At 45.6% G+C, this 24,742-nt stretch overlaps 1 protein-coding gene across 2 annotated transcripts in view; it reads left to right on the plus strand.

Moving 5' to 3' along the window:
* Nucleotides 1-1,165: 1,165 nt before the first annotated feature.
* The window catches only part of LOC126519694 (protein O-mannosyl-transferase TMTC1-like), a 110,238-nt gene continuing 86,661 nt past the window's right edge, over nt 1,166-24,742 (plus strand). For both annotated transcript variants that reach the window (XM_050169054.3, XM_055065340.2), the window contains exon 1: nt 1,166-2,652. In XM_050169054.3, coding sequence (XP_050025011.3) covers nt 2,423-2,652 — 230 coding nt within the window. In that variant the 5' untranslated portion in view covers nt 1,166-2,422. The remainder of the gene's footprint in view (nt 2,653-24,742) is intronic.

Genomic DNA, 24,742 nt, shown 5'->3' on the forward strand with positions numbered 1-24,742 from the left:
GTAGTGGAGCCTGGTAATCAGGCACATCGTAGACACAGCTTGTGTCAACTCTGTCAGCAGAACCGAGGAACTTACTATGCGGACTCATTACACCCTATCTGACTTCCTTGGCAAGCCTGTGTTCTCAACAGTCTGCCCTTGTTAGTCTTTTTTTTTCTATATCTTTTTCCATCCTAGTCGCCTTGGAAGTATTTCGCTACCTTCAGTGGGACTTTTGACCCTTCTACTTCTTTTTTCTTCGCTGTATCTATTTGTCGTGTACAATTCCTTCCCATCTCTATTGTTTTCTTTTTACTTTTTGCTTTCCTGCAAGTTTAGTGCGCATCAACCCTTTCCTAAACATGCCACTTGATATCCAATTTTTTTAGTAATATCCTTATTTTTTGAACTGTATTCCCTTTGGGCGTGCATGTCCGATGAATGGGTTACTGTGGAAATATTTGCGCAGTACATGTCTCGCTTGGTCGATTTCTCTCGCATTCGAGAAAAAATGTAGTCACAGTTCGCAAAACAAGACACTGCAGCCTCTTATTCGTACCTTCGTTTCTGTTGTCATCATCTAATTCGTGTCGTTTTTATTTGTTCAAGCAACCAGGTTAGGTATCAGCTATATAGCAATCTCCTCATTCGCAGTGCAACATGGCGGCTTTTCCCGATACCTGCGCTTTCACATTCATTTCTGGTCGGTACACAATGAGCTTCCTGGAGTGCTGTAGAGAACAAATACAATCGAGAACGAAGAAACCCCTGGGACATTTAGTTGCCTTGTTGCCTTACAGGATGTTCCTTTCCTTCCATCCTTTCTTTCTTGCCTCAGGCTCTCCATAACATTACTTACATTATAATTTATCTATGCACATCTAACCCTTGCTTTATTTCTGATGGACCTGCGCTCCTCACGTTCCCGTGTCCTTTATTTTTGTTCTCATCATCATCTCTTTGGCCACTGAATTCTTTCCTTGACTCCTTCCAGCTTTATATTTCAGCTGGACAGGCAGCGGTTCAAAGTCCGTGCGTCCAACAAGCGCGCTTTCCCGACTCCGTCGCCCCCTCAACTTCTGTAACGCCAGACAGATGGCGCCACTTCCTAAAGCCCTCACCAGACCGCTCAAAACGCCAGGCGCTGCGCCAGCGCCTCGCTTCAACGGTACATGCGCAATGCCGCCGCGGTTCTCTCGGGTCATGCAGATCCTCTTCGCGTCTCATCGCCGGTGAAACGCCTCACGCTCGGTCTCTGGCGCGTTTCGCTCGCACGATCGCGCGTGTTTGTGCACGCGCCCAGGTCCTACGTCCGTTCTGTCACGCCGTGTGCGCTCCCGTAAGCCTGAATGTTTTGCTTTATTCGAACGCTGCGCATGAGTGCTCGGGTTGGAGTTTCAGGTCCCGCTATCCGGTAGGTTGTTCAGCACAAGGGTGCGGAAGCCTGGAGAATTCTTTTAAGTGGAACTAGCGTCGTGTAGCTTATGCGTAGGCAACGACAATGACAATGACGCCATTTCAAGGGATATACAGGTAGTCATTCGATACCTCCACTTCTTGTATATTTTTTATTTTTTTCTGACGTAGTATTCTGGTCGCAGTTCGTGCCGTTGGCATGCAGAGCAGGCGGCCGGCGCTCGCATCCCGAAGCGGAGGCAGGACATCGTCCTTGTTTTGTATCTCTTACCCGCGTGTTTGTCGAAGCATTGCACCCATTATGCAGATCTATCTCGGGTTATGATGTTATGTCGACGAGAGCGTCGAAGAAGAACGCCGTCGTGAGTGGACATACTCCTGAATACGCTTAGGGCCGTGAGTAAGCCATCCTACGCTGCACGTGCTTTGTAAGCGCCGAATCGTCCACGCCGTTTTCCGTTGCCTTGTGTAAGCGTACCGCGCTGACTTGCAAATATCCGCGCACGGTGTTTAGACCATTCTATTTGAAACTCTGTTCGCTGTGTGACGTCCGACTATGGCTATAGGAGGTTGGCTGGGTGGAGTTGCGGAGACGTCCTGGCTCCGCGCTTACCTAGAGACTTCTGGAGATGCGTCCACCACGATGACGGCTAGAACGGAAACATCAAATCATTCGAACGGTGAGCGGAAGCGCTGCCATCTAGACTCATTGAGCAAAGTTCGCCGTAGCAAACCAGCACGTGGTGCAGGCATGGTGCGTTCGGTGACCGGCTCGCTGAGCGCCATGTGTGCTTCCGCAGTTGCAAGGGCACGTGACTACCTTGAACATCATTCGGGTCCCCAACTCAGTTCGAGTTCAGGTCCAGCAGAGGAACAGCGGCGGACATGACCCCGCTGCCGTCGACACCACCATCCGCAGCAAGACCAGCAAAAGCGGCGTGACGGTGCCGGCGCAAAAGCACCGACGTGCATCGACTACGGTTTTAGACGGAAGTGGTGTGCGACCAGTGCCGCGTGGATACCCGCTATGTGTGCCGGTGTTGTGGCTGTGCTGTGTTACGTCAACTCGCTGGATGGAGATTTCGTGCACGACGACATGGTGGCGGTGGTGGGGAACCCAGACGTCACCGGTGAGAGCAGGCGACACGCGCTGTCGTCATCGTCGTCAGCGCTTTGGATGAATGACTTCTGGGGGCGACCCATGGCCGATCCCCGGAGTCACAAGTCATACCGGCCCCTCACAGTGCTCAGCTTCAGGTGAGAAACACAGAAGGTATTAGTTCGTAGAGGCGTGGTGCTGTTTTGAAAGAAGGCGTATAGTGGAACAATGAATCTGCAACGTAGCACTGCTCAAACAGTGAGCATCCTGTACTAAGCACAAGAGACCAATAAAGTGAACAAGGTCACGCTTTGGGATGCATCAGTGCTTCACGGACTACTGCTTCAAAATTTGTTTCCCTCTTCTGGCCTGTTTGGTGTGTGACCTTCGTGGACTGCGGTCGTACAAACTTTGTTATCAGCTTAAAATCTAGATGGTAAAGTGAAGTGGCCGCTGCTCAATTCATTTACGCGTTGTCCCCTCCCCCCTTCCCCCGATGCGTAGCTTTCTTATTCAAACATCCACCAGAGGGGCTGAAGCCTGAACTTCAATCTTTCCTAATTAAGTTTTCTTCTGGCCGATTCATTTTCATTTGCCTATTACTACGTGACAGTAGGACACGTGCGGAAAAACATACAAGCGCACTTTCCTCTCGCATCACAGAAAGGTGCAAATGAATTAGAAAAGGCAGCGTTTTTAGCATAGTTAGTATATTAAGTGCCAGGCGAAAATCCCTCATTTATAGGGCGCATTGTTGAACACTAGATTGAAAGGCACAACAATTTACGTCTCGCTAATTATTATCAGTTTAGAGATTCATGGAATCGTATGAAATGCAACTTTATTGGAACCGAAACACGGAGCAAAATAGCGAGCTCGCTTAAGCATAAATTCACTACTTTCTTCGTAGTATACTCATTGCATTGTGTATGTAACTGACAAGTGGGCGTAAGTCCCTACACGTACATTGTCAAATACGATAGTATTGCGCAAGCTAGTAAAAGCACTACAAACGATTCACTACTTAAACATACTGACTTCTTCCACAATGGCTTCTCCTTCCCATGAACGCCTTACGTTTGCCCGGACAGAAGGATAACGCGCAAATAGTACGACTACAATTTTCAGCAAACATTTACAAGTCGCTTTATTCGGCTGAATCCTGTTGGAGTTAAACTGCGCGCACAGAAGCAATCCGAGTACGCGTACTTAGCGGTAAACAATGTTGCCAGCAAAGATACTTCATTCACGGCAGAGAAATCAGATTTGAAGGGCAGAGAATGGCCGCTTTAAAAAAATGTTAGGCCGTTTGTTCCTCCGTGAAGTACTTATTGTTGACAACTTTCATTAGGGTGGCATAAAAAGTGAATCCAGTAGTCAAACAAGAACGGCGCTTGCATTAAGTGTCGTCGAGAAACCTGAATTATGGCATCTTAGAGCGTATCTCGTTCGCCGACAATCTCAAGTGTTGAAAAAGATGTCTTCGTGAAAAAAAAGTTCGAGAGTGCGCGAACGAAAAAAAAAAAAACGATGCTCAGAAATGAATTTTTGCGCATACTATCTGCACGGCTGGAAGAACTTAAGCGCTCATCACGAGCTTCAGAAACACGAGATAAAATTGTTGCATCTCATAACTGACCAATGACACTATTCTAAACATAATGAAGTGCGGTTCTTGTGGTAAATGATGAGTTTACTTTATGTTTTGTTGTTTTATGGCGTTCAAGGTCCTACAATAACATTAGTATACCTAGCGATTACGGAAGGAGGATGGAACGTGTGCACAAGTTTAGCAAAAAAGTTATGGAAATGAGGGGGCAAGTACACACGCTGCCATCTATCTTTTCTGCTCAGGCGATGCCCAACGAGCCAACAGTTAAAATGCAAAGTTTAACATTCCTTAAAAGCTCGGTTGAATTCCTTTCACCGTCGCTAGCCGACCGCGCGATATGCAAAACTCTGAGATTTTCGTTTCTACAGTTTCGACCTACCCTGAGGTTTAGCCACACAGTTGAAAACTTTGCCCCGCGAGCTCGGTAGGCGTGGAGCAGCCTTCCTTCTGATATGAATTGCCAATGCGCCCGTCTTTTCTTTAGGCAGCCACGTGCGTCGGCTGGCATTCGGAAGGGCGCCTAACCTTTCGCTTTTGTTGTATCAGATCTTTTTTTTTTCTTTTCGCGCTGAAGCGGAAGAAGTGCTGAAAGGATGCGGGAGGAACTGTTGAAACGCTGTTTGCGCGCGTAATGACCCGCAGTAGCGGGCCTGTCACGGCACGCAGCTGGCGTAGCGGAACTTTCTTTTTTTTGCATGCCTGGTGGTAAACGTAGCGGGAAAAACTGGAGAAAGTACCAGAGGCATGTCTTATTTTTTTTACATCAGCTCTGCGTGTGGCCAGTAAGGTCCCTCTATAACAAGGTAGCGACATCTGCCGCGCGCGCCACCTAGGAAGTTCCTGTAGCAGACTGCGCCCAAGCTAAACCGCGGCGCCGCGGCATTCGTGAGGTGAAAAAATATCTGCACACGCGCGGAAATAAAACGCTACTGGTGCCTGACTGTGGTGAAAAACGAAAGAAGGGCCCGAACTGCTAAATCTAGTCCTTTAATTTCAAATGAGCGCTGAAAGAAAAGCGCTCACGGAATGCGTGCTTGATCGCCTCGCGATTCCGCATGTTTACCTTTCGTTCGTTTGCGTTCGTTTGCGAGCCTTGGTGATTGCTTGCGCTTAATCCTGTTTGCTCTGTAAATTCTTTTGCTCGCAAAAGTGCTGCGTACACATAGCGGTTACTTTGAACGAAAAATTCGGGTAAAAAAAGAAGGCTGACAGTGACTTGGACCGAAAAGTTTCGACATAACGTCGCTGAAACGTGCGACCCTCAGAGGCAACTAAACAACATCCTGTATGTGTGTGGAAATGAGTGCGCCAACAGTCTTCTTGCCGCTGAGTGTGTTTGTCGTGTAGCGAATACACGACGGCTTTTGTTTTCTGGTTCAGTGCTACGAGCCAGTGCAACTGTCGTGACATTCTAAAGCGGCGGTATGGATCATGTCAGCGAGTCTCCTCGATCGTGTTCGGGCTGCCAGCGCGATCTAATGTCGCGGCACACCAACATCGAGCGTAGTGTGTGCACGTGTGTGAATGCGGTTGACTGTTCTCGTGAACCGTGCGACGTCGCCACGTAAACTTGAATCATGACCTGTATTGTTGTGTTTATGCCTTTTCGCCTCCGTGCACCGCTAAAGCCCCGTAAGAATTAGGGCGCCCTTATACGAAACGCAAGCGGATTGGCCTAGCTGTTACTACATTGTGTTTTGCTGGCGATCGGTGTATAGCTTCTGGCGTTTTTCTTATGCTAATTTGCAGTTGTGTGTTTTTCATCAGTAAAATGGCATTGCCGATTACTCAAAATTCTTCGACTGTATGGGAAACATGGAAGGAACGAGCTCGCAGCTGTATGTAATGTACGTTGATAAATTGTATTATACTATTACACTTTATTATTTGATGGCCAGTAGCAGTGGCTATGCAGTATTCGTTTTTAAAAGCAGAGTAATGCAGGCACTTAGGGATATATTTATTCACATATGCAATGCACAAAAAACGATTAGGATATGCACAGTTGGAAATGACTTTTTGGACATATTGTAAAGCGCAGTTAACAACGCGCGCAAACACAGGGAAGTGTGAAAGTAGAATTCGCTGCTGAAATTTATATTTTATCGCACGTAACGCAATGCGGATATTTGTCAGCGAGTTAATGCGTTTCTGCCCCACTATTTACTTGCATGCTAGGTCATACTGCACTTGCTAAGTCAACGGGCTCATAATGCACTAAAATCAATAATCTCCACAAACTTCGGCCGTCAACATTCATGCGCGTGAATGAATTACTATCGCAGCTCTGCACACACACGTGTATATTTTCTCTCACACCTTCGTATCGCTCTACGTTACTTTCCTCGCATAGTCGTGCAGTTACCGACGGTTCTGTCTTTCCGTCCGATTCTATGCGACCACATTTATCTTCGGGTTAGGTTTGGTTTGCCGCGCGGAAGGCAAAATAACTTCTTGCCGTCCTCCGTCTGATCTCGGCACTCACCCGCACAGCAACAAGGAATTTCGGTCCTTTGCATCCTAGGTCATACTGAGCTATTCAGCGGGCTCATAATGAACTAAAATAAATAATATCCACAAACTTCGGCCGTCAACATTCATGCGCGCGAGTGAAATACTATCATAGCTCGACGCATGCACGTGTATACTTTCTATCGCACCTTTGTATCGTTCTGTGTTTCTTGCGTCGCATAACCGTGCAGTTACCGGCAGTTCAAAGTCCTTCCGTCCAATTCTGTGCAAGCATACTTTTCTTCTGGTTAGGTTCTGGTTGCCGCGCGGGATGCAAAATAACTTCTTGCCATCGTTCGTCCGGTTTCGGCACCCAACCGCAAAGCAACAAGGCCATTCGGCCCTCCCGCAACGAAATTACCGCAGCAGTGTGTATAGCACAGCAGGCGAAACGCGCGCACTTCCCCCGGCACGCAGGAACTTTCATGGTGGCAAAGGGGCGGAGCAAGGTCACATGTCACCGATCAGCCTATCGCTGGCGTCGTCGGCTGGATCAAAGCCTGTCTGTACTTTGGAATCATTGAGGGACTTTAGTGGCCAGTAGAGGAAAGGCGAGAAGCGAGTAAAAGATGGTAAACGCATCATTCACCACCGAATGAAAGGACCGGAGTTGTTCTGATATGCACATTCAGATCCAAAACTTTGTGCGAGATGTAGATTCCTTGCATAAAAGAAAAATAACACAAAGAAATCAGCTGCGTTTTTGGTTGCAGTCGGTGAAATACTACGTAGACCACGAACACTACGGTAGAGGTGCCGAAAATGGGCCGCATTCCCAGAAAATTTATCAAGCTAAAACCGTTCACGAGCAAGTGCCAGCCAACCGTGAACCTGGCCGTAATATTAGCACTTAATCACGAAAAGCTTCGTGAATTCTGCCCCAAGATTCCAGGATACGTGCCCTAGCTTAGAAAATAGGCAGTCCTTTTTTCACATTCCGCACTTCCAAAAAAAGATATGTTTTACAACTTGGCCATCTGTCACGGCTTGTGCCTCTTTAAAAAAACTTCATTCGTAAATGTGTGGTTTGCTAACGAATAAACTGAAACCCCATCATTCCTGTTCTTGCATGTCTGCGGAGCCCCTGCAGGCTCTCATCCCATTTCTCGTCTGCTAAGTTTAGAGTACTGGAGCGGGCGAAACAGGCAATCAGATGTGTGCACGATGATGTACGTCCATGCTGACTTCTCTTTTAATGTCAAGCATGCCACCGATCACATTCAAAACGGTGCCACTGTAGGCAAATCCACGCGAGATAATTTTATAGAACTAAAGCGCGTACGAGTTGGACTAAACGCTGATGACATTGCGCGTTAGAATGTCTGTAAGTGACACTACCTCCGTAATGTGCTTTGTACCTTGGAATTTCCTTGTTAACGCACGTTCTTTTAATCGCCCTGAGCATTTGCGTTTTAATCATGCGTCGATTCCGATAACAGAAATGTCAGATCTCTAACTTCCCCACTGGGAAAGCATATTACTTTCACTGGAGCAATGAAGAGTGCCGCAACCTTGTCGATCCACTTAAAACAAGTCCTTAAACTATGTTTTTAAGCTCAAACAAATACAGTCGAGCAAGCTCGCCGGGCACCAGAAGCCGCTGGCTCTTTGAACCAGGGGAGCTTACCATGAAGAGTTAAAATCTTCACCTTCCTTTAGAGCAATAAAAGTTTTTTTAATGAATGATTCAAAGCGTACGTCAGTTCACTGAAGAAGTCGAAACGGAGTTCGGAAGAAGGCCGCGTTGAAACCTACAAAGCCTCAGCACAAAAAGAAGTATCCGGCCGCATGAATGAAGTCATCGTTGGCTACCAACTACATTAGATGGTTTTATTAAAAGGGTACCATTGTGAAACTAAAAATAAATGGAATTCATTTTTGTTTGCTGATATTCATGTCATACCCACCAGATGTCAAAGCCCCCCCCCCCATTGACTTCTCTACTTTCTCGCCATTAAACAGGGATTACTTGACAGACTGCTCGTCTTCTTTAGTATGTCCTGAAGTATACAGAAGTTGCTAATACCACTAATTCGATTAGTGCCGGCACATCTCCTGCTTGCTCAAGTATCAGCGCACTAAGTTCACAAAGATTTCCCTTCGTAAAGACATTTCGCTGGCTCGCGAACTGTGTTAATATTGCCGTTTGCGGCTACGCACTGGTTCGTCGCCTGCTCCTGTGGACCGATGTAGCTGATGAACTGCTTGAACTACTTTGTGAATTATGGGTGAGGACCTGCACTCAAAAGCCGACTAAAAGGATTGGCTGCACGTAAAGACTGCCTATCATAACAAGCAGCACCAAACAGCGATAAATAATAACTGACCTGCGCATGGTGCCACCTAACACAGAATGGTCTTCAAGAAAGAAGAACGTCTCTGTAAATTTGTCTCATGTTCATAAGTGAATGTTTAACATCTTTTACAAAGAGAAAAATGAGAACAACGATCAAAGACGGTGAGTATGAAGCGGGGAGAAAGGTGCAGCAGTTGGAAGATAACGACCAGAGACATCTGACGAAGTGTAAATGAAGGCCTGAATGAAAATCTTCCTAGTCTATGCCATGTCAAGTACGAGCGCTGGCAAGTAGTGGTAGCCAACTTACTAGCGAAGGCAGTGGACCAATAACAAGTACGTATTAGGGTAACAAATACAGCCTCTTGATTATCACGCACATTCTATATCCCCAGCATAAATGGCGAGAGATAGAGAGACAAAAGGGGAAGGAAAGACAAGGAGGTTGGCCAGTGTGAGTACCGGCTGGCTCGTAACCGTTCATGTTTACGGATAACGTGCCCTATACATGAAGCTCTATATTATGCTTTTAGATGATCAGCAAGCAATTCTCAAAAGATCTTGCTGGATAAGAATAGACAGCGAAATACTGTCTTTCTGTTGATAACAAGAAATGTTTTCTGTCATGAGAGTCTCACAAGCAATAGATGAACGTAACCTTCTGCCGTTCTTTTCTCTTTGGCTAGGCTATGGATACGTGGATATGAAATACTTTGCATGATGCATACAATTCTTCTGACCTGCCGGCGAAGCAATGACGACGACATATACAGCAGTGACATGCACCTAGTTGATAATTCTGAAGACTCGAAAAGACATTTGTGCTTATGCTGGCTAGAGTTTCCAATGACGCCAGTTAGACTGAGCACGATTATGATTGCTACTGTCTGACACAGCCTAAGACTTTCTATTCAGTGACACAGTGAGCAGGAGTTCTCTTGAAAGAGAAAAACAAGGGCTCCTTTAACTCGTTATGTTCAAAGTGCAGCACGATCAAGTTTAATACGCATATTCTTCTTGGGCAGCTTAGCCGCATTGATATCAATTTGTGCGGAAGTGGTTAGGGATCGTGTGGAGTATTGAAAATTCGTTTGTGAAGACCACTACTAAAGAAACAAAGCAGTGCTCTGCAATAAATATTCGTGAGAAAACGCTAGTCACATTATTCATTTGACCCTTCTCCCAAAAGCCATTTTGTTAGAGACGTCTACAAATATTTTATCTGGAAAGCAAAATAAAGTATCGCCGCTCTTGTGCAGTCCATTTCCTTAGTGCTTTACTGAAAGACAACAAAATAGACCGCCACAGGCCGCACTAATGGTGACACATTGTTTCCTGCGTGTAAGGCTATAGTCTGCCTTAAAGTGTTGGCTCATTGAGGTAGCTTAGAAAGCGTTCCTGCTCTTCCGGTAATCTTCGCTCGCTAGTAAAGGTTTCTAGAGCCTTAAGGGCTACAATGGATGTGCGTGTAAATCGAAGACCGGTATTTCTCAATCTCTATAGGATCTGCCAAGGATTACATGGGTTTTTGAAGTCGTTCTTCTCATGTGGAAACACTTGTACCGATTTCAAAACCAAGCGATAAAGAAAAGCACTGCTTTTATAAGTGGAAAAAGTGGATCGTCGCATCGCAGTTTTGATAGCACGCCTGCTTTTGCTTAGACAGTGTACTTCAAGGTCTATTTTATTTTTGTTTTTTTTACCGTAAGAGTTGCAAGTAAGACTCTCTTGCCAGATCTACCGCTACAGCATCGATAACTTTAGAAGCGTTGTTTCGTTGTCTCTTTTCCTTCGAAAAACAATCAGTACAGGAACTGATTATTCTTACTTTTTTTTTTACTTAGAGAATAGCCAGATGACGCAGAACTTATCTAATGCAACACACAAAAAAGCAACCGGTGTTTTATCTTCCCATCTCCTGCAGCGCAAAGAGAGTATATTGTGCCTTAAACGCCATTCACTACCTCGTCGTAAATTTGCTTGAGATGTTTTACTCGGTCCGAGCTCTCTATATCAACACAACGTAGCATTAGGGACACACACATACGTATAAATGCGATACTGATTGCTTTTGCGCCGGCTAATAGCAATAAATCGACATCAACAGAAACCACGTAATGCGGTTTCTTGTCATCAACACGAGAAACAATAAGAATTATTAATAAAAAAGGTATACTTGGAAGGCGAAAGATGAGAGTTATACAAAATGTTTACATTTTTTTTTCTGAGATAAGCTCACGCAAATAAATTCAATTTGATTTCATCAATTCAAATAATTGAGACTAGCACGTATTAGAGCGTTGCGACCCTGTCATGTTGCGTGTTTAGTCTCGACGGTATATAGCGCTTATTAAACTTTTGTCTTCGCAACATATATCTTGTGTTAGCTGCTTCAGGTGTGGCGACAAAAAGTATTTCAAACGTTATCATTAAATAGGCAAGCAAAAAATATTATGCTCTGTCTCTGCTTCTAATATAACTTTGATAAATAAAGTCTACGCAGAAAATGCCTCAGCGTACTGTTTCAACAAACAATGCGAAATAAGGAATTCCTTTCAGCACTCGTATTTGTTAAGTTGACGCCACAAAGCAAGTAGCTGCACAGCAAGACACACGCGAAGGGAAAAAAGAAAGAGGCAGCAGCGCAATGGTTAGACTACAAAGATGTCTTTGGCCCATTTCAAGCAAGGGAACAACTATGCTAGTTCTCTGCATCTCCGTTCATAGCGATTGAGAGAAGCTGCAGACTCGCAGCATGCTGCACCATATTACAGAACCAGTGCGTACGGTCACGCGCACGATGATCGTCGGCCACGGTCTCGCCGTCATGCCTCGGAGGCTCTGTCCGTGCACTCGCCAGCGACCTCGCGCGAAGTGTGGTCCGTATCCACGGGTGTGGTTGCCCGTAGGCGCGCGGGAATAAAAAACGCGCGAAATTCACTGAAACGTGCCGCTCCACCGTGTCCGGTAACGAGCGGGAAGCCCAATGCCCATTCGCTATAATGGCGTATCCTGGTGGACTCTACGGATTGCATTAGTCACTCGTGAGTACAATGTCCGGTACCCTTGGCACACCAGTTCGTGTGCAAGTTTATTCATCCGTACCGTGGCTGTTCATTACTCCGTGAACTATGTGCGAACGTATGGGTCTGAAATAGGAAAGGTTCCAGGGCATATAGTCGGAGCCATAGCAGTGATGAGTAATAAGATTTCTTTACTCAGGTGGAGGATTGTTATTTATTAAAAAAAAAAATAAGAGCTACCAGGACACCGAAAGACTTCGCTCCCGGACATGTTGCTACATCTCTCTCGAGAGACGCTGTTACTGGGTCATAACTACGTTTTTGCTCTTTGCCTTTAATCCTTTCTACTTCTGAAGGCTCAGTAGCCTCAACGACTGTGGCGCTTGGTGGCATCCGTGCTGACGGAATTTCTGTTGGCTGTAGGTTGTTGCGTATGCGCTTCAGCACAAATTCAGTCACTTCAGCTTCCAACTTTGTATACGCTCCGTAGTGCCCACGTGGGCAATGCCTGTCCACGTCGTTTTGCATGTCTTCTTGTCCTGTTTGTTTGCGCTGTACAAACTTAGTCCGTTACGCTGCTAAGTAAAAAAAAACGGAGCAGCATTACTGATACTACTACTACGACTACTACTACGACTACTGCTACGACTACTGATACGACTACTACTACTACTGCTGCCAGCACTACTACAACTACTAAAAAAGACCTAATATCGTCAGTTGTTAAAAGAGTACTTTTCGTGTCAATGGCTTAACCAGTGCTAACTGATCTCTGTTCACGTGTTGTCACGGTCTTTTGCGCCTAATTCTCAGAATAGTCTCAGTTTAACGTATTTAGTACTTAGTCTGGTGAAAAGGTTAAACGACTTTTTCTATACGTTGTCGTTTTAGTGTTCACTGGTAGGAGTCCGCAATCCAAAATTAATTTCAGAGTGAAAATTAAAGGTTAATCGCTGAGAACTTCCCATGGAGGTAAATTAATGAGTAGGGTATACTTAAGCCGCTTGGATGTCGTGAAGTGCCATGCGCACAAGTCGTGAAGAAGTTTGTGCTTGTCCCGGATATACGAGATGAAAAACAGAATGTGCAGTGCATGGCAAGGTTGAGCAATAACACGCATATCCGCTAGTCAATGCCTAATGTAAAGTGCCGATGACCGCCGATTGAAAACTAAAAATGAGTTTTACTGTTCGCGTGAATGCAGAAATGATAGCACTTTAGAAAAATGTACTTACGCCCCCCTTTGGTTACCGTCTCGATCCGTACGATGACTTGATGGCAAACAATACAGCTCCCGGAAATCCCTGCAACAACATAATGGACAGCTCTTTGATTTCGTTCTCGTTTTAGTACAAGTATGTCACAATGTTTCAGGAGCGCAGAGAAAAAAACAACCTAAACACTTATCAGTGCTCACTTTTGATGGTTCTATCAGCTTGCTTTGAGAAAGACGCGAGAATGTTCAGTTTAAGCTTTTCATTCCGTTAGAAACTTGCGCAAATCTTGAAAATGCGTTCAAGAACAGTTGTGCGTAAGCGAAACTTGTGCTTGAGCAGAGATGAACAACGGGAGAGGAGGCAGTTTGCTGTGCGAGAGACCAGCTTTTCCTATCTATGCAGTGGTGCGCCATCGTCTGGTACTTACACTGAGCTATATTCCTAACAGACATACCTTTGTGTATTTCGATTCTGCATGCTCTCTACAATAATTAAAAGAAAAACAATTTGGTGTCCCCAAGACACGTTCAGCATATTGAAATAAAATGTTAAATACCGTGTTTTTAAAGCAAAAGAAAACGGCCTTTTCCGTGCAAACTCTTTTTTAAGGCCTGAAGCGTTTCGCAGCTTCCCGTTGTGTCGTGTTATTTCATTTTTTTAAGGAAGGCGTTTTTGCAAAGCTAAGAAACCGGTTGCCTATTTTTACCTTTCACAAAACCCACGAGAAAAAAGGGGCAAATCCGCCTTGGTAGCTTAGTGGTTGTGGCTTGGCGCTGCTGATCTCCATTTGCGCATTTTAATGAGGGTGAAATGCAAAAAGTGCTCGTGTGCCTGTGCTTAGGTTCTGCTTCAAGATCAAAATTATTCCGGAGTCCTCTCATTACGCCGTGCCTCATTATGCGATCGTGGTTTCGGCGCGTAAAACCGCAGAATTTAATGAGATACTATTAGCGAATCAGGCACTGTACAACTACTGAAATACTCATGGAACATCTAGTTTAGCAGCATCCAGTTTATTGCAGTTTATTTAAACGTCACAGCTGGCGTAGCATTTGGTTGATGGCGCAACTACAGGAAACTTGTCAACAAGCGAATTCGGTGTTCCACTAAGCTCCGAGCGCTCCGTTTTAAACATTATGATAATACCAAGCCTATAAAATGCAGAAATAAGTAGAAAACAGGAAAAAGATAGTTCGGGACTAAAAGAAAAGGATAAATACATCGACTCAAGCGAAGCCTTCAATGCGTGATTTCTGGTCAGTTCGGCAGTATTTCAGGTGTATTATGTCCGGATGGATTGAAGGTAAGACACATTTTCCATCACGGTAAAACATCAAGAGTGATAAATTGCGTAAACTTATTGCGACCTGCTATCTGAAACGGAGTAACATTTCCCGCGATTTGAAGACACCCCCAATCTCTGCCTCTAGCATTTTCTATTTCTTCGGACTTCTACACGTACCCTTGCCTTATCAGTGCGTGCTCTTTCTTATCTATTTGTTCGCAGCCTTACTTCCCAATGCGCTTTGGATATTAGGGAGCAAGTTAGTTTCACACTGAGTGCTGGCTGCGCACGTAACACTGCACGCAAATCTGTTGAATGGAGCTCATGGCGCTACCGAGAAAGTGAACCACATTGTGGAAGTAGTGCTCTGTCGTTGATCAAGTACGGTGCAGTGGCGGATTTCTTTTGCATCAGGGGCAATTTGTCATGTTGAACAACAGAGATACTCTCTCTATTGGCAGCACTTGGTTCTTTGGAAAAACGGCCTCAAATGTCTGAAAGCTGCACAAAATGTTTCAGCTGGCATCTGCGCTCTCTGCCTATATAGTTGAAACGCAGAGAAAACGAATGAATTCAAATTTTGAAAGTGTTTTACGCACGGTGCATGTTATTTTTTTTTCTTTCAGATTATGCGCTTTAATATTACCAGCCTATTTTTTATACCTGCATTCGCATATTTTTGCTCATCTCAGAGGAAATCTAGCTGGAAGACTCACTACAACCATGAGCAGCTGTCATCGCAAATCACACAAATATATTAAAACAACTCTACAGTAGATGTCTTTGTAGTTTCGCGAGGAAGGAACAGTTTTAAGCGCTATATTTAATGGCGGCAAGAACACCAACATTTCACTCGTTGATGTTCTGCGAAAAAGCGTCTAAAACCTCTGAACAATTCTGTAAAAACAGAAAATAACAGAAAAATAAAGAGAAAACAGACACCGATGCAGCTCTATTTACGGTATTCTCAACTGAGAAAGAAACAATGACCAGCCCTTAAGATCAGCCTCATTTGGGGAACAGTGTGAAATATACACCGTGTGATCTGTTCTATTAGAAGCCGATTTTTAAAGAGCTGCATTTAAACGAGGTGATGATGTTTCCTTCACTATGTTTTCTTCCAGCACGGCGGACTCTGTATGGTCGGATATCAGCTTGTTTGATAGTTAACTAAGGTTATTTGATGAAGTTATTATTTACAGGTTTTGACGCTAACGTGGTAATTGTAGCATTGGAGGAGGCCGCCATAGGGAGCAAAAATATGTGATGCCGTTTTAAGAAACGCGATTTGTTGTCGGGGTATTCGTAGACAAAGATTCGCCTTTTGCCGTTTCCATAGCGAAAATAGGCACGGAAAGAGCTCCGGATGCACCGCCCACGTTATTGTGGACGCCCAACGCAGTAAACTGCTAGTAGAGAACCGGTAATAAAAGACTGTTGTATGGTTCACGGTTCATAACAAATACGACAGCTAATCGAAGATACAAAGATGCCTTTCCTACTTACCCAGTCTTTAACAGGCAGCATTTCGGCGTGCACTTTATAAAAGAAGCTATTCTCGTGTCAAAGCCGACTAGCTGTTTGAGACGTTTTCCCTGGGCGTCACGTGATGGGTTCTTGTGATTTTCGTTTACCACGTAAGAACTCCCGCTATGAAAGGCTGTCTTAGACTGCACCGTCACCAGGATCGGTACCCTTTCCGGAGCACTTTCTTCGTGCACACTAAGGAATATTCAACCCTGAAGGGTGTTTTCTTGTGCATGTAATTCACCTCTTTACATCTGCAGAAAAGAGTATTTAGATGAACTAATTGCCTGATCTGAGAGGGGGAATTTCTGCAATTGCAGCCTGTCCACCAATGTTTTTTTTTCGCTCAACTTGAAGCAACACGAAGTTTCCTATGGAATAGAAGAAATCCAGAGTATTGACACGAACAAGAATCGCGCACTGACTACGGGTCGGAAATGTGTGCTCCAGGCTACCTCGGTTACTAAATGATCTCATTTTTAATGATTTCTTGCTTTTTTCCCTCGTGTGTGAGTTGTATGCTATTATGTAAAGTTAGGAAATGCAGTGAATTGTGCTTTTTTTGTGCATGTTACACTTTTTTTTTCTCATCTGTGATATTTATGCATGGTATGTTCTAGTGCTTGCATTGCAAACAATTACAAAAACTGTTTCCGCTCTGGCGCTGTTTTTGCTTTACGGCTATTAGGCGCTGGTCAAGCTGCCACGGGCATCTTTTCTTCCACACTTTCCCCCTGCAATACCGTATTTTTGTTTTGTGGAAATAAAGCATGCGTACTTTATACAGATCACGTACTTTCACAGTCATTTCCATAAAATACTCATGCACTGATAAGCCTTTAACATGAACGCGTGTATATACCAACAAATTATGGACTTTATTTCCATAAAGACGGACATAATTTTTTTTGTACTTGACCATTCCACCGACACAACCATATAGAATAATACAGCACCTTAAGAGCGCTCTAGCGCCTCAAGCTGCCCTGATGGGCTGATGCCACGCTTTTGGGGGAACTTCAGTTTATTTATAAATATGCACCAACGCGAAACAATATAAGTGAAGCTAGCAGCAAGATGCGAAAGGCAGAAAAGGGGGAATATGACAAAGTAGTTGTGTTTCTCTACTTTTCCACCAGGGCGCGCCACCTTCCCAATGAATGTTGCGCTCTCATAGGTAGAAGACTGCTCCGCATGCACTTTGCGTATGTTTATTCCAGCCCATAATGCATCAAACAATGCAAGGCTTACTGTGCGTAATACTGCGCCAGCCCCAATCATATAGCCGAAAAAACATGCGCCTTAAGAACAATGATTGGCTGACGCGCTACGATTCGCTGATCATTGGCAGCTGATCTATCAAGCAACACCGAGCGAAAACTTAAACGAAGCCAGTGGTGAAAAAAAGAAGGGAAATTAAGTGGAGGAAATAAATCAAACAAGTGTGTTTTCTTCATTTCACCACCGGTGTTTATTCATGTCCTACTTTGAGCATATGACGTGCTCGAACAATGACTTGCTCACTAAAAGCGCGATTCTAGGTTCAGCTTTGCTTACATTTGTACCGACGTCAGACGTTCAAGCGGCATCAGAAGCAGGAACATACGCTCAATACATGAAAGCAGGCACTCAATGCAGCATTCGCCAAAGAGAGAGAGAGAGAATGAAGAGGAAAGGCAGGGAGGTTAAACAGATATGAGTCTCCGGTTTGCTACCCTACGCTGGGGATGGGGGATATGGGTTAGAAAGATGACAGAGAGGAAAACGAAAAAAAAATTTTTTTTTTAAAAAGAGGGAACGCGCACACATGGAGACACACACACAAAAGGTGTTCCAGTTAAAGTCGTTCACACAGGCCGGTAGATCGCAAGAAGCGCAAAAGCGCTTGCACGGCCTTCTTCTGTGAAGGTAGGTCCTTTTGATGTTGTATAATTCTTTTTTCGGATAGCTGTTGGTCGTCCAGTCGGTCAAGTTCGTGGCTAAGGCATGCCCTCTGTGGACTGTACTGCGGGCAGGCGCACAAAATATGGCCAATTGATTCTTCCTGGCCGCAGTGGTCACAGGTTGGTGTGTCGGTCATCCCTATGCGGAAGGCATAGGCTTTAGTAAGGGCAACGCCTAACCAAAGTCCATATAAAAGCGTGGCGTCTCTACGGCGAAGCTGTGATGGCGCTCGAAGACTTAATGTTGGATCAAGTGAGTACAGTCGCGTATTTCTTAAATGTGGCTCATTCCATTGCGACGCGGTGCACTGCCGAGCAAGTAGGCGGAGCTTCCGTGCCGCGTCAGTTCTAGAAACAGGAATTGGGACGTGGCGCTCCTCAGTATGGGCTGAGCGGGCAGCGTGATCCGCCCGTTCATTGCCGATAATCCCGCAGTGATTTGGAAGCCACTGGAAGGTTATTTCATGGCCTGCATCACTTGTATGGTGTAACGTCTCTGTAATATGGAATATTAGCTGTTCGTGCGGTCCGAGTCGTAAAGGTGACAGTAGAGACTGCAGTGCCGCCTTCGAATCGCAGAATATTGTCCATTTGTGTGGCGGTTCATCACCAATGTGATGAAGGGCAGTAAAGAGCGCTGCGAGCTCTGCTGCCGTCGATGTTGTCGCGTGGGTCGTCTTAAATTTGATTGTTGTAGTTTTCGCTGGTATGACGATTGCCACCGCGGAGCTGCATGGAAGGACAGATCCATCAGTGTAAATATGCGTAGAGTCACGGTAGTTCTCGTACAAATATAGTAGCGTGAGCTGTCTAAGGGCTGGTGATGACAGATCAGCTTTTTTCGAGATACCAGGTATTGCGAGGTCGATTTTTGGCTGAGCGAGGCACCATGGAGGGATCGAAGGTCTCGCAGCCGGAGTGAAACAAGCTGGCAATGATTCATCATATGCAGTTATCGTTTGGCTGAAAGATGTGTGTGGCCTGTCCGTTGGTAGAGAGGCTAAATGGTGACGAGGAGTCCTGGCTAGATGCCTTATATGGGTCCTGAGTACTTCAATTTCAATGTGGGCCTTGACAAGGTGGTCTCTAGCGATTGCTATCGTAGCCACCGTTGAAGCACTCTGTGGCAGGCCTAGACAGATCCGGAGCACCTGACCCGGAAGACTTTGTATTGTGCGTAGATTCGTTTTGCCTGTGTTGTTTATTGCTGGCAAGCTGTATCGCAGAAATCCTAGAAAGAGCACCCTGTACAGTTGTAACATGGCACTAGGCGACATTCCCCAGGTCTTGCCAGCGAAAAACTTGAACAGGTGGCAGATGCCTGTCAACCGTGTTTTCACGTATGATATGTGCGGGCTCCATGACAAGTCCCTGTCGATTATGACACCTAGAAACTTGTACGATCGGACCCGTCGTATTATTTGGCCATTTATCATTACACTGTAGTTTGCCATGGGTTGGCACGTAAATGGCACTAGTGCGCATTTCTCGGAAGAAATTTCCAGGCCTCGATTACGGGGGTAGATAGCAGTTTGTGTGGCGGCTCTCTGAATTCTCGCTCGCAACTGTAGGCGTGTTACTTCAGATGTCCATATGCAGATGTCTTCCGCGTACATTGATAGCCTGACTGTGGTTGTCACGTGCTCAAGGAGAGCAATTAGTGTTAGATTAAATAACACGGGGCTAAGTACACCGCCCTGAGGGACGCCACGGTAGCTATAATGTAGAGAAGTATGGCCTTCCTCGTTGCTTACAAAGAAGGATCGCATGGATAGATAGCTCCGTATCCATTGAAACATCCGACCACCCACTCCCACCTCTGCGAGAGCAGAGAGGATGACTTCATGCGTAATCTTGTCATACGCCCCTTTATTCTTCTCAGGAACTAAGGAGGATCAACTCATCAATTTTGCAAATGAAATACTTCACAAGATATATAACTGGTCTGGAAAAAATTCTCTCCAGTTAAAGTGCTCCAAGACAAAAGCGGTCCTCTTTAGAGCGAAGGCCACGCCTTGTGATCTAACCCAATGCCTCACACTCAATGACACAAAAATAGAACTTTCCGCTACAGCAAAAACATTGGGTGTTATTTTCCATGAATTGATGCTATGGGACCACCACACCGATTACTTACGAAATAAACTTAGTAAAGCGTTAGGTATGTTGCACAGATGCCAGAGGCTACTACCAATACCACAGAAACTTATGGTTTATAACGCACTATTTGCTTCTCACCTGCGCTATTGTAACCTGGTCTGGTCAAATAGTACTAAGAAATCATTAGGTAATTTAGTTTCAGTTCAAAAGAATGCCTTACGTGCTATTTCAGACTTACCTTACAATGGACATACGCGTGACATATTCCGGAAGTTCAAGATTTTACGTGTAGACCGCCTTTATGAGTATATAATTATGTGTTCTTTTAAACGTGACATGATTAAGGGTACTAATCATATCATAAACATCGCGAACTTGCAGCGGAATCCTTCTTTTCGCCTAAATCGATATACGGAACACTGGGAAGTCCCGCGCCCTCGGACTAACTATGGCCTTCAAGCACTCTCCTACTGTCTTCCCTCTACACTTAACAAATATAGTCTAAATGATGCAAACATACGCCATATATCCAAGAGCACATTACTGCAAAAATTTCTGTGAATAAATAACTTTTTGGTTTGTCGGTTGAAAAGTATTTGTTTGATATTTCTAAGTTGTCATTTCTGCTTTTCATGCATACATGTATGCGAATATGCCTGTGTGTATGTATATATATATATGTATAAATGTGTGTCTATATATGCGTCTGTGAATATGTATATATTGACCTTGCCACAAGAATGTACTACGAATATCTTGCCATGTTGCTACATGTTGTTCATGGGGAGGAGGGACTAGTCAAGCTGCCGTTATGCAGCTTTTATCCTGCCATCCCTACCGCTTTGTATATATCAGTGTACTTATGTGGTAAATAAACTTCTTCTTCTTCTTCTTCTTCTTTAACGTCGAGGAATAAGGATGCGCAGAGGCGCTTACGGCATTTCTCATGTTGAATGTAGGTGACCAGGTCGACGACGTTATCGATCGATGATCGACCGCGTCGGAAGCCCGCCATGGTATCTGGGTAGGTGTTGTGGTACTCCAAGTACCACTCCAGGCCTCCTAGGACCATCCTCTCCATTACTTTGCCCACACAGCTCGCCAAAGCGATCGGGCGATATGATGAGAGCTCCAACGGCGACTTGCCAGGCTTCAGCAGTGGAACAAGGCGACTTGTCTTCCAGGTTGTTGGCAGCATGCCATTTCTCCAAGATTCATTGTACACCTCAAGAAGAACTCCTCTCGCTCGCTCCCCCAGGTGACACAGAGCTCGGTAGGAAATTCCGTCAGGCCCTGGCGCTGATGTGCGGCTACACAAAGCTAATGCTGCCTTCAGTTCGTGGATCGAGAATGGCAGATCCAACCGGTGATCACGTGGTGGCGGACAGCTGCTCGAAGGCGATGGAATGTTGGTAGCTGTGAGTTGGCCGGATAATCTGGCGCAGAAATCCTCTGCCACGTCAATCTCCGATCTCTTTTGGGAGAGGGCAAGCGCCTTGAATGGGAATCGCTGTACGGGAAGTGTCCGCAGTCCGCGCACCGTTCTCTATAGTTGCGATAAAGGCTTGCGTGGATCTAGCGACTCACAGAAGGCAGCCCAACGTTGCGATTTGAGCTTGTCTAACCGGCGCTGTATCTTCTTTTACGTGCGCCTGGCGGACCGTAGATCGTCCTTTGTTTTCGTACGTCGGTATCTTCGTTCAGCACGTCGTTGGATTGCTCGAAGTCGTTCTAGTTCCATATCAAAATCATTAAGTTTCGAGGAGCATGTTAGAGTACGCATAGTGTCTTGCACCATGCTCTTGATTGCCTCTTCCAAGTCGAAAGATGGATTGGCGTCGCAGTGTTCTTCCATAATAGACTGAAATTTAGGCCAGTCCACTCTTTGAATCGTATCCCGTATTTTGGAAGCGGTCAATCCTCTGATCTTGATGTACGTGGGGATATGGTCGCTTCCGTGCGTCTTTATGTCCGCAAACCACCCTGCACGTCTGACTAGGCTTCGTGATACGAAAGCCAAGTCAAGACAGCTGCTGTACGTGGAACCACGTAAGAACGTAGGACTTCCATCATTCAGCAGCCAAAGTTCATTACTGGAGGCGAAAGATACCAGAGCTCTGCCTCTTGCGTTGATGATCGGACTTCCGCAGAGGGTATGATGGGCGTTGAAATCTCCAATGATGACCCAGGGATTGGAAGTTGAGGAAAGGATGTCTCGTAGTCTTTTGTAATCAAATCGACTTGACGGAGATAGGCAGGCGCCAACAAAAGTAAAGGCCAGATTCTTTTTCCTTACGATTAGGCATATATATTGATTACTGTCATTAGGTGGTACAGGCTGATGAGTGTAGGTGAGGTCACGGCGAATAAACACCAAAACCTTACTGTTTTCATAAACAGCTGACGACATAAATCATTCATATCCAGAAAGCCTGATATTGTTCGATAAGTTCGGCTCGCAAATGACGATAATGGGAAACATATTGGCGTACACGAAGCGACGGAAATCCGAAAGGCGCGCTCTGAGTCCGCGGGCATTCCACTGAAAAATAGCTGCTTGTCGGACCTCTTCTCTAAAAGACAGTGGCTGTGGAGCCATGATCTACTCGAGGGTTGCAAGCACCGGACTCAGAGCGTCCAGTACTTGAAGCGCACTTCTGGCAGACGGTGTGTGCATGTTGCTTAGCAGCACGCGAATGGCATTCATTAAAGGCCTGATAAGTTCTATCACTTGCTCATCTGTTTTCCGCGACTGCTCGGATACAGCACCTTGCTGTACTGGGGGCGGCTTCTTCTGCGGCTCTTCTGGCGGTCGTGTACTTGGAAGTGGCGGCCATTCCTTTGTGGAGAGAGATCTGGCAGTTTTCTCCCTTCCAACATCGGTGTTCGGAGTGCTGGAAACGTCCGCTGATGATGATGCTTGGCGAAGTGACTTTTCCTGAAGGCTTGATGTTTTCCGCCGTGAAGTCCTTCGTCGGTGACGTCGTGTTCGCCGTACTTTCACAGCGGCCTCTTTGTGGGTAGAGTTGTCTCTCACCATTTGTTTAAGAATGGTGATCTCTTTCTTGATCTGGGGACAGTCTTTGGAACAGGCGCAGTGATCACCCTGACAGTTAGGACACTTCAACGTGGTTGCGCTGCAGTTGTCTTCTGAATGGGGTTCGGCACATCGAGGGCACATGGCCGAATTTCTGCAGACACCCTTCACATGGCCAATCTTCTGACAATTGGAGCATTGCATTGGTCTTCGAATAAATGGTCGAACCTGGTGGCGAAAGTGGCCGACCTTCACGTAGGGTGGAAGGCAGTCGCCTTTGAAGGTTATCCTCACACAACGTGTGTTGCCGAGGCGACCAACATGCACAATGACGTTGTGTTCGCTTGCTGGTTTTATGAGAATTGGGAGGTCTGCATTAGATATTTCATTGTCAATGTCATAGATGACTCCTGTTATTGTGGCACCATTCGTTGGCACGATGGATCGGACCTTGATGTTTCCCAGCTGCGTTACATGTTGTCGTATGGTCAGTGCACTCGGGTTCATCCCATCGATTGCCAGGATGTTTCGCCTAGTGTTTATCCTAACATCCTTGATCTCATTTGGCACTGTGTTTTCTAGATACACGGAGAGAGCTTGCCTGTTGAGGACGCGCAGGTTGTCGGTAGCGTTCTGTGGCACAAACAGGATGGAGTGAGGCCATCGCTGAGGAGCTGTTTTCACAGTGTTCGAGCTGGACGCCGAAGATGAGTTGATGATTCTTCGTTTGGCCTTGCGGTACTGGACAAGTCGAAAGCTGTCTTCCGAGGACTCGTCACCTGATGCGCAGCACAGCTCTGTGTCCTCGCTACCACTCGACGTATTTCCTCGCTTCCTCGAACCGATGTCCGCGGGTGAACGGGAACCGGGAGGATCCTCGGGGTGTTGTACATCCATCACCGCGATGGAGGGGGCGGTAGACCCCACAGGTGCACTAAGAAGTCCAGAAAAACACAGAGACGGGCGTGATGTGTTCCGCAAGAGAAGCATTCGCCAAATTGACAGCGCATGCAATGGTGCAAACACCACCTGATGGTAGAGTCAATAAGGAAAGGAAATGGAAGAAAACGAGAGGCGGAGGGTGAACCATACGAGCCTCAACATTTTTATATTTATTTCTGACGTGTGAGCACAAGTAATGGAGTATTTTGTATTCTCTTTCAGCGCATGCTGCTAGTGGCATTATAGTTGTTCGTGCACTCTGTGTTTTTCTATCAATATATCTATGTACGAATTTTAATCATAACGAGCGAAAGCTCTGTCAAAAACATTAGGATACCTTAATAAACGGCGATAGCGGGAAAGAATATAACATAAACACGTGATCCGACATCGGGTAAATGCAGCACACAGAGATAACTCGAAACAAGAGAACGATATCAGCGAACGAAGCCCCTATCATCTGAAGTATCCAATATACGAGTATTTCCTTATGCGCATACGCTCATACGACGAGGCTCCAGTTTCTTATTAGGTTTCTCTGCGTTGGTTTCATCGAGCGTCTCGAGAGAATCAATGAGGGTGATAGCATGCGCTGTTTTATCCTTGGAGACCCTCGTCTTCGAGATCACTTCGAAGCTTATTCGAAGAGCCGCCTTTGTTACCGGAAGCGACGCTGCACCTTCGTTTTTTGTCGCTGTGTTCTACATCCGTGTTGTCGGCTTATCGCAGCGCTGGATGGCGGCGTTCTCCAGAGA

Source organism: Dermacentor andersoni, chromosome 10 (genome assembly GCF_023375885.2).
Source record: "Dermacentor andersoni chromosome 10, qqDerAnde1_hic_scaffold, whole genome shotgun sequence".
Taxonomy (NCBI): Eukaryota; Metazoa; Arthropoda; class Arachnida; order Ixodida; family Ixodidae; genus Dermacentor; species Dermacentor andersoni.